The following is an 11,209-nucleotide window of genomic DNA, read 5'->3' as shown; positions in this document are numbered from 1 at the left end:
TCGAATCATTTCCCGAACGACTTATTAGATTTGGGGATTCCCCTCATAGAATTTCCAGCGAAAAACCCTTCATTCGATTTTGTTTTCAATTTAGGTAACTGATAACTTTTGAGAGGTACGTAGACTATTTTTCGATACTTTAATATATTCTGGTAATTACCTACATGATTTATATTCAATTGGTTGACTAGAAACGATTAGGCCTAACATTAAACGATACAAAATGTCTTGGGGAAACCCTAATGCGAGCCTCTCCTTTATTCCATACGTTCTAAATTTACAGTAATAATGTAATCATTTCAACATATCATTTTCATGTAATTATGAATGCAGAAAGGAAAGCTACATATAAATTTTGTATTAGGCTAAATATCAAAATGTGCTTTTCATGAAAACTTTCTGTTGTGGGGCTCAGTGCAGGGAGAATAAACGAGCGACATGTAATAGGCCTATAGATATCATTATTGGTAGTGTCTTTGGGTGAATATTGGAGAATAGATTTCAACCCATCTTGTTAGAAGCATTTCAAACAAACAATGAAATTTTATACCATATGGCAAAAGCAGACCCACAAGAGAGAATTTAAAGTTCGACGGAAATTCCGTATTAATAAGAAAACTTCCTTAATGATTTGGTAAAATGTCAACCTTCATCAATCACTTTATAAGTATACAGATCATCAAATACCTTTTTCACAATTCATATAGATACAAATATGCTTTGTTTATTTTCATGGGAAGGACTTGGCTAGTAGATACATAAGATGGTTGCCAATGTAAATTCCTGTCTGATTAATCACCAAAACCATCTGATTACTGTTTATAGGTGGATCTAAAACCATCTGATTATTGTTTATAGGTGGATCTAAAACCATCTGATTACTGTTTATAGGTGGATCTAAAACATTTCCATGAAATACAAATAAATTGTGAATGTTGTAATTTAGTCGTCTTATTATTTTTTTTTTTTTTTTTACTTGATATTGATCTTTTGTTACTGATTGTTTTTCAGTCAGTCTTTATAGGCCTATATTGTACGATTTATTTGATAAACACATGAATTCGATTTGTTTCATTCAAATTCATTGTATTCTATTTCTTGATAGAAACTGACCTTTCAACTGAAACAAAATTTATTATTTTTCATCATTTATGACTTACGAAAATTTACTGGTTATAATATTGTATAATACGCTACATGTACTAATCTATGATATTGTAAACCTCGTGTTTCCAAAATTCTACTGTCCATGTACTTATTTAAGTGGGATTCAAATTCTCATGAATGTGAACACTATGCATATGTAAGTAAGTTTACAAGTAATTGGGTTATTATAGTAACATGTGTTATAGACAATCACAACATGAAAATACACATATGATAGGAATTTAAACACCCAGCCCATCGGGCCTATATGTCACTTTTTTAATTGTAGAAAATTAAAATACACTGGCATTATGCATGGTGTTTACGTAACTACATATTTATAGATTGTAAGTATATGCAAAGTACAAGAAGTTTGTGGTATTTGCATGCATGCATACATACATACATACATATACATGTGTGTATATATATATATGAATCTTGATAAATATAATGCAACTATTTTTTTAAACTGCAGGAAATTCTGTCAGAAATGAAAGTGAAATGTAGATATGAGAAAATGAAATAAAAATAACACGCCTCATGATGTATGTTGGCATGAAGCATCACAATTCATGCCCTCATACATTTTTAAAAAATGAAATTTATATATATTTAAGTGGCTTTGGCGAGGAAGAAAGAGCACTAGTTCATGGTTGTGCTAAGATGTAAAACATTCTCACTCATTGAAGAAGCGCTAAATCCTAATTCTGCCAAATAGTGCATCAGCTCTGGCTTCGCCAAATTTTGATTGAGCTAAAATAGGTACACATACAGTAGATCTGAGGAATAGTATTAATGCAGTAGATCTGAGGAATAGTATTAATGCAGTAGATCTGAGGAATAGTATTAATGCAGTAGATCTGAGGAATAGTATTAATACAGTAGATCTGAGGAATAGTATTAATGCAGTAGATCTGAGGAATAGTATACACTTTGGACTTACACCATACACCTCAGGTTTCCAAAACAGGGATGTGAAGAATCAAGTCATTATTTGATGCATCATTGATCTAGAAAAATGATGAAGCCATTCAGCATGTTGATGAGCTTATCCATCATGTCCACGGATGATTATTTTGTATCAACAAAGACCCCATGTAAACTTTACAAAATAAAATTATCTATTGTAATGGGAAAATGTTTTGTTTTTGAATGAAATGAAAAACAGAGTGAGTTCTGTCAATTATGCTTTCATTGTTTTTAGTCATTATATTCTACTAAACATTCATTACTGTAAGAACGTAAATGTATGCTGCAGTAAGTGTGAAAAGGGTAACATATATAACACACGAACATGTATGCATTTCAAAATTTCCATATTCTACTTTTATGATTAAATTGTAGAAAATATTGACATGCCTTTAGCTCTGATAGGCAATTAGGTGGACAGGCATCAAATGCTATCCAATGATTTCTCATGATAGGAAGTAGCAGTTCTATAGCTAGGAATAGATTTAAGAAGAATGTTTTGAGAAATGTTTTGCTTTATTCTACCAAATTCAGATCACATGACTGTATGTATGTCTATCTCTCTCTTACTGTAGGTAGATACAGAGAGACAACCATAGAGAGGGCTTCTGTCAAGTTGCTTAATGTTTCCATGTTTCTGTATCTATCCTTTTTGAAGATCTAAGTTGAAATTTTTATTGATATCATATATTAATATATTGTAATTTAAAGAACATTTTTTGTTAGAAGTGAAAAATCTACAAGAGTTAAAACACCACACTATTGGTGAAATTCACAGTACAGAAGCTTTTATGCTGTCAATAAAATATCATAGTGCAACTGCTCAATTATGATATAAACATATGCAGTGATGGATATGCATCTACATGTATACTCTACGTATATCCTGCAAAATTTACAAACAAGGAAGAATGAACATATAGAGTATGTCAACAATACACAAATATCAAATAACCATGTTAAGCTTCAAAGATAAACATCCTTGTTTCGACATACAGGTATACCAAACAGTTACGTACATGTATTTTCTCCATTCTTGTTTATTGTGGTATGTTTTGAAAGTAATTTCAGGTTTATTTTTCTGGTGTAATTCATTGATTATAGTGTATGTTAATTTATAAGAAGCATTTAGAGTGTCCATGGATTATCAAGCTATTTACATTTTTTTTCCATTAAGAGTACAGTATGTACTGCATATTATGCGAAGGATTAACATTTAGTAAAGATAAGGCTTTGTATATAGTTGAACTGTTTGACCAGTGACAAAGAAACATTCCTTTCCACTTGTACATGTAATTTTCCATGTTAAAATAAAATATAGACCACCTATACATATCCGAAAATATTAGGTCATATTAGGTCATTTTCCAGTTTCATTTTATGTACAAGTCTTCGCCTGTCACAGGAAATTTGTTCTGAGAATAGCAGCTGATATGAAAACAGGATTTCAGAAAATATACTACACAGCACACAGCTGATTTTATGCTGCTTGTGATATACTATTAGTAGCGTTCCAACGAAAATATAACTGCTTGACGGTTTTCATAGATTTTTGTCTAAATAGTTCCCGCAACTTCCGTTGCTCCGGAATGGAAATTTTAAATGTAGGTTACAGGAAAACAGAAAGTGAAAATGGTTGTTTCCTAATATGTCCATTGTCTACATGTTGTACGTAAAATATATCTCTTTTCCAGATTCTCAGCCCTCGGTGTTATGGCGTTTAAGGGAGTGAATTGAAAGTCGTATTTGCAATGGAAAAACGATACAGGGCTCAAGATGCTTATAATAAATACCGAAAAGAGGAGGACTTGCCACGCCCTACCAAGACTGTTCTACAATCCATCTTTCAGTTCATCGTCGAATATTTAAGCCTTTGCAAACCGGATGAGAAATTTTCTTTTCACGAATTTCACAAAATTTTAAATTGTAGCTCTGTTGAGAGCGATTTTGATTTAGAAAAAGCCTCTGAAGCATTTGAAACCCTAGAATTTTATTTAGTTTCAATATGGAAAAATTCATGGAAACCAGAATTCAAAAGAATACGAGTGAGTACTACAGTGTAAAACATGTATAACTAATTCAAAATTAGAGGATGTAATATGGTGTGTTTTGTATGTTTGTTTTACGTTTGTCGAGAATTTTTCACTGTTGAGACGTCATCAGCTGTATGTGAAATACCACAAACTTAGACCCATCCTTAGCTCTTAAGACGGCGTAGGGTTACAATGAGGATTCTTTTAACGTGCCAACGCCTGCCGCGACTCCTGACATCCGTTTTTACGGTCATATTCGAAAGCTCCGCTGTGATTCTCACATCTAAATGCCGGACGTTTGCAATCGCTACCAATATTTACGTCTTCGGTTTTAAGTTTTAGGTTTCCGATCATGAAGCAAAAGCTACCACGATTGGGGAGTGTATTATGTCAGTCTTTAGCTGACAAACACAGATTTGTAATTGTAATTAAAAGATATATATAGCGCCCTATCAACAAGAGTTTTCTAAAGCGCTTTACAAATGTGAGAGAAAAGACAATATAAAATCGATGTACACATGTAAAATATAGTGTCAGAATTAAAATGCATAATTATTTTTTATGATATAGCGCCTGTAATGCTATGATTACCATAGTAACATATGAAACAATTTAAAACAACCCTTAGGAATAATTAAATACATAGAAAGGACATAAGTATAATAACAAACTACAGTTCAAACACTAGCAACTGAATTTTTGTTGTTTTTTTTTTGGGGGGGGGGGGGGGGGGGGATTTGGTGGTTTTTTTTATTATTGTTGGTGGGTTTTTTTATTAAAGGTTACAGGTATACTGTAATTACTGCTATCTGAAAGTTGATTAAGCACGGTTTTGGTAGAACAATACTTTAGTCATATACGTGTTTATATTTAAACAATGCATACATAAACTCGGCTATGTGGAAGGTACACTGCTCTAATTTTGAATTATAGTATGCATTCGAGATCAGATATATATAGAGTTCAGAGATGACATTGTAGGTGGCGTTTTCAATTTTCGATTAAAGTTCCATTTTCAATGTTGATATTTTATTGTGTTATATACACTATTTTTATATAACACAAACAAATACATTATTTTTATATAAGATAATCAAAGAAAGGACTTGATTTTAGATATAAACTTTTCTATAGGATTGATATTATTATGAGAATGAAATGAATTTGTTTTCTTTCAGAAATACTGCGGCTTTTATCAAACAAAGATAGAGTCCCACCTAAAGAAATCGGATGAGGTGTTTAAACTAATTGGATTTGTGGAGTCAGCGGATTGTTTACTGCTAAACCGTAGGCTTAATCACGATGTTATTCTCTCCGTAGGCTTTGAATGTATTGTAGCTTCTGTTGAATGTCGTTTGGTGTCAAGAATACTAAACAGAATAGATACTTCAATGCGACCCTGTGATATTTTCACACTGAGACAAAAATACAGCGGAGGGGAAGAACAATTTGTGACGTTGTTGAAAGGCAAGAAAAATGATCCATTCGTAAAAATTTCATCGGGATCAGAGGGTAGAAATGATACGGAGGTAGATCATAATTCAGTAACTTTTTCTCCTTCTGAAGAAAGAGCGAGTCATCATAATATTCCATTTATTGACGACGATGCCGACGGACACAGGGAGTATGAACAGATAGATCCAAATTTCGAAGAGGGAACGCTGGACGATCACCTGATGGCAAGCCTCAAGTTAGTAAGTAAAGAGAAAGTGAAAGTAGAGGAGTCGCCTCCGAAAAAAGGATCGGATGAATGGTCGTTTGTTACAGACAGTTTAAGAAAGAGATACGGGGAAGAGTATAACTGGGGATCTCGTGGAGACATTTTACAGCCTGAACAGTTGAACAATCATCTAATGCAGGAAACTAAAAATGATAAAACTGAAGCGCTAAAGCGGGTCGCCAGAAAGGAAAGTTCATCATATCGAGACTCGGGTTATGTAGGTGGAAGTAGCTTTCAAAATGTCAGCCATCGATCAGAACTTATAACTCGTGCTACAGGTGGGCCCGAGTCAAAAATGTCATCCATTACCAAGCCAACAACATCCTACGCTCACGCGCAATTATCACCTTCTAACTTGCGTGTTTGCGCCGAGGAAGAAGGGATTGTCGGGGAAAATGTTTACAATGACATAGTGGAAATGAGATATGATAGATTAGGTACAACTCAACCCTTCCATTTTAGCCACTCGGCTCCTGTGGCTCGAAAGATTTCTACTGACGCCCAAGTGTCTCCTTCTAATAACAGTCGCTTCGGTAGTCATAGTCTAAATGAAAATGGATGGATATGCCCATACTGCACGATTCGAAATCCCATGGGTAATCTGATTTGTTCAGTATGTAGTAAAACTAATGAAACGAGGGACACTAAAGAGGCGTCAAAGTCGATGGACGTAAGGTGGACCTCCCGACAGTGTTCCACGTGTACCTACGCTAACCACTACGACCGGACTGAGTGCGAGATGTGTGGCAACCCAATTCATGACGCACACCCCGCAACCTAGATAGTTATCAAAAACGAAATATAAAAAAGAAAAGATATTTTGGCTAGAGATGATAGAAAATCTTAATATTCCGCCTGCGATGTTGAACGTATGTTTTAATGACAATTTTGCTTTAGAAAGCTCAATACCTTCATATTGTTTTGGCAGTGTGATGTCATTTTTAATAAAAAAAATTCTCATATTTCTGCATAGATTATTATGGGGAAAAAATAGATTATGCAATGGAAAAAAAGGGATATATTATGCTCTAATGTTATCGAAAGTTTAGCCAAGTAAATGCTAAAGTATATTTAAGAAAATGAATTTCATTTTTGAAAAAACGCGTTAGCGCTTCACATGAAGCGTAGCGGTTCATACCTTCGTGTATCTTCATTGAAATTTATTTATAGAATTGGTTTCTACCTTTATTTCTTTCAGGATTCCCAGTCGTTAGAATAACGCACTGTATCAAAATTCATGCGCATATTGTTCACATTCATGAAGAAATTAGCTATCATTACAGTTGAAGGCAAACACATTTTCTAGAGATGTTGATGCTATGACATGGAAGTTTTAATTAACGCTTTCTCTCGGACTGCAGGAGATATTCTTATACAATGTACATGTTAATGAAACTGTTTACTGTTCAGGTAAAGTTGTGCTTCCCATGCATAACGATAAGTTAATTTTCGGCGGTATTTGTTGTATTTTTGACTAAAAATATTTTTTGCCATAATAATTGATATAAGATATCCCTAAAACAATTAAAAGGTTCATTTTTTTTTTATCTGTTGGTGTTGAACGAGACGAACTACTGTGTAGGCGTTCTAGTCCACATTCTAATTCACTGTATATTCCTTTTAATTTGACATATATAGGACAAGTTTGAAGAGAACAAAGCCCTGGAAAAAAATCGATCTACACATTGACCTTCTTGCTACTAAATATAATTGCGTGTCTTGCATACTGAGTGTAACAGTCTTTTACAGAAGAAATTTATATCGCATGTTCAGTATTTGAGAATATCCTTAGGAGGTACTCTACATCGTCATAATAGCTGACTTCCATTTAAAACAGTGATGAAAATATAAATATCAGCAATATTTGCCTATTCATTTCAAAAGTCATCGCCTAGCTGAGTAGGTTAGCACGTCAAATACTGAACTGTAGATCGCTGGTTCGAGTCCATGGGCCCGTTTTACAAAAAGACCTACGAGCAGACGTAAGCTTAGTTGGACGTAAAACAGGACTAAGTCATGAAACCGGACTAAGTTGCGTTTCATAAAACAGACTACGTTTGCACCCGACTTTTATGGCTTAAATCTAGGCGTAACTCTTAGTCTGTAAAGAGCTAAATGAAATATGGTGACGGCGTTTACAGAAATTGTATCCGCTGACCTATAATTAACAATTTTTATATCCTCCACAATTTTCGCGAATTGATTATGCTAGCACTTGTAATTTATCATCCGTCCAATTAGGTTTTCTTTTACTCTGTGAATTTGAAGACATCATTATATCATTGGCTTGAATACTGCATCGACAATAGTTGCAATTAACGAAATATACATGCTTTCCTGCAATTCACTGTTGAAATGTAGAAGTTACACACGCAATATACATACTAAAAAAAAAAGTAAATACATATAGGCTTACGTAAGTATGGTGGCATATTTCTGCCCATACATGCGAGATGAATTATGTCAACATGCGAGAAAAGTATGTCGAAATGCAAGATAATTATGTCGACATGCAAGTTAATTATGTTGACATGCAAGTTACTGATCTTTTTAGAGAATCTGATTTCAATATAACCGTGGACCACCATGACCATGGTGAAACGATTCAGTAACGCAGGGGTTCTAGATTTTTGAAGCGATCGGTCTATCTATTTTTTATCAAAAACAACATAAATGAGAGTTTTCTTTGTCTAACACATATCGCACGGAACGCACAGAAGTATTAAGAAACAGAATATGCCCCATACTTTGAATGAAAGTACTTACTTTTCTCAAACACTCGTATCGTGTTTAATATCGAGTACCTACGAAAATTCGCACGGATGTTTGCTTCATGAGCTGAATTCAAGGTTTGGAACAATTTGAGAAAGAACCATGATAATCTGTCACAAGAATATAAAAAGACATTCAATTTCTTACTAAATTGGGATTCATAATAGTCTTTATTTTGACGAAATGCTTGAAAATGAAAATAACGCAGGGTGAAAAGATGGAAGATGTAGCGTTACCAAGGTGAAAAGATATCAAAGATTCCCATATTGATTAATATCGATATGATACTACTTGTTGGGTATAATTTAAATGATATATTAATTCCCGAAACGTGTCGGCATCTTTATCAAAACTAAATGTACTTCAACGGAGGTTTTCAAGAGTATTCATATTTTTCCTCTTTTTTTTTATTTTCCACAATCCGGAAGACAACCCCCTGTGACTAAAACTACCTCATTTTTGCCCAAACTGCAATTTTCTTAAATCATGATTTGAGGGGGGGGGGGGGGGGGGTAGCGTTCGTGCATCTACACATGGGTTCATTTCACAAGTTAAAGATTATTTTCTTCCCATTCGCCACTACTGTCAATATAAAGTTCTCAATGACACACAACTAATTTTTCAATGCGGCAAAAACAAAGGGAAAGGCTAACGAAAGTAAATACTCGGTTGATTAACAACGATTTTGCAAAAGACATGGAATTAAAGTGTCGAAAGAACCCCGAACGATATGTTAAGACACTCAGCCCAGAGAGGTTCGATTCGGAAATATAGATATATATATATATATATATATGAAACACGCGGGGTGGGGGGGGTGGGGGGGGGGGTTAAAGTTCTGACTTTGAATCAACTATATGTACATGTAACTTCATTGCTCAAAATGATCTGTTATTGGTATAAATTTCCAAGGAGGCTGACTTTTTGATCGCTTCAAAAATCTAGAACCCCTGCGTTACTGAATCTTTTCACGATGGTCCACGGTGAATATGGGTAAAATTCACTTATTATCGCCATTATTTGACATCATACATGCAAGATGCGAGATAATTATGTTGACATGCCACTTATTTATGTCGACATGCGAGATAATTATGTTGACATGCTACTTATTTATGTCGACATGCAACTTTTAAAATTGATATGAAAATCGACCATTTTAATAGGGAAGCTTTTCTGCAAACAGATCATCTAAAGGTAATTTGAGTAGCAGTTTTTAAACTTATTCAGGTAATATACCTCTTCCCATTCAAATATTGCTGAAACCGAATGCTTGTTAGTGAGGAAAATTTATTTGTTTAGCTATGTTTGTCTGTCCATTCGAGAATATATCAAACATTATAGAGATGCAATCTCTTGTTGGACATTGAATTGTAGACATGTATAGTGCTCAGGACCTTTAAAGCTGTGTGATCCGATGTTCATGTATTATTTTTGTACATACATGTAATTACTTTAAAGCAGATTAATTACTTTATAAAGTTATTAACTTTCCCTTAATTACATGCTTGAAAACATCTGCATATAAAAGAAAACAGTGAGAATATTATTTAGAAAGTAAATATAGTGTGGTTCATATATAAATCATCCGGAAAACCTCGAGGCTTTCACCCACGGTGTTTTCGGTGAAAGGCCCGAGGTGTTCCAGATAACGCATAAATTATTGTGAGTGCTTTCGAGGTCGCCGTTCCCGTTGTTCTCGTACTCCGTTCTTAGAGTCGCGAACGACGAGAGCATGTGCGCACGAACGTGTTCTTTGCTCTTCGACCACACTACCTACAGAGGTGGTGTGAGTTACCCGTTCTCGGCGTTCGGGATTTTGTACTCGTACGAAGAACTGTGATCTCGAATGCACTCACGGTGTAACACGTCTATAAATAGACCCACGCGCGTCAGGGGTATCCCAACATGATGAATTCTAGTTTTAAGGCTGAAAGAGCGTAAAACAATGAATTACTAAGAGGTATTTGATATTTTTATTTTTATTAAACTTATGACACGGTGCTGTTGTAACATAATACACAACTTTACACAGATAAGACCACCGATAATCTAAGTTTGAACTGGTCACGTGACTGTCACTTGGAATGGCAGAGTGACGCGGTTATTTGTAAACATCGATTTAAAATCAAATAATTTTGGTTAAAACAGGTGAAATAATGTATGATATGTCATACAGCCTCATAACTACATACGTGCAATGATTTAATAGCGTTTTTACGAGATGGGGGGAAAAAGTTGTAATTCGAACCATACAGCTTTAAGCAGTGAAGGTTCTTTTACATACTATATCTGTTGTAAGACTTCTTTTCTTATGCTATAGGGGCCTCCGTGGCCGAGTGGTTAGAGCAATGCGCTCAAAATCATACGACCTCTCACCTCTGTCGAATCCGGCTCGCGCCGGTAAGTGAGAAAGTTTCCCAGTTTACTTTCGGAAGGTTGGTGGTCTCTTCCCAGGTACATTGTATCTGGGTTCTCTCTTCCACCAATAAAAACTGGGTGCCACCAGATAACTGAAAAATTGTTGAGTGTGGCGGAAACATCAATCAATCAATCTTACGCTCCA

At 34.8% G+C, this 11,209-nt stretch overlaps 1 protein-coding gene across 2 annotated transcripts; it reads left to right on the top strand.

Moving 5' to 3' along the window:
• LOC125649226 (uncharacterized) lies at nucleotides 1-6,833 on the top strand. 2 transcript variants are annotated; one of them, XM_048876572.2, is made up of 3 exons: nucleotides 1-115; nucleotides 3,813-4,163; nucleotides 5,330-6,833. In XM_048876572.2, exons 2-3 carry the CDS (start codon nucleotides 3,870-3,872, stop codon nucleotides 6,650-6,652), a joined length of 1,617 nt encoding a protein of 538 aa, XP_048732529.1. In that variant the 5' UTR covers nucleotides 1-115; nucleotides 3,813-3,869; the 3' UTR covers nucleotides 6,653-6,833. The 2 variants fall into 2 exon arrangements, with proteins under 2 accessions (XP_048732529.1, XP_048732539.1); XM_048876582.2 differs by lacking the exon at nucleotides 1-115 and adding an exon at nucleotides 2,824-3,722.
• The last annotated feature ends 4,376 nt before the right edge of the window (nucleotides 6,834-11,209 follow it).

Source organism: Ostrea edulis, chromosome 1 (genome assembly GCF_947568905.1).
Source record: "Ostrea edulis chromosome 1, xbOstEdul1.1, whole genome shotgun sequence".
In the NCBI taxonomy this organism is placed as follows: Eukaryota; Metazoa; Mollusca; class Bivalvia; order Ostreida; family Ostreidae; genus Ostrea; species Ostrea edulis.
The sequence above is the reverse complement of the archived record's forward strand: the minus strand, read 5'-3'. Positions and strand labels throughout refer to the sequence as shown.

What these genes read in the sequence shown, in the direction of transcription:
- LOC125649226 (XM_048876572.2), top strand. Translation starts at nt 3,870, where the DNA reads ATGGAAAAACGATACAGGGCTCAAGATGCTTATAATAAATACCGAAAA. An exon ending in CAGAATTCAAAAGAATACGA is followed by an intron (nt 4,164 to 5,329) that starts GTGAGTACTACA and finishes GTTTTCTTTCAG; the next exon opens with AAATACTGCGGCTTTTATCA.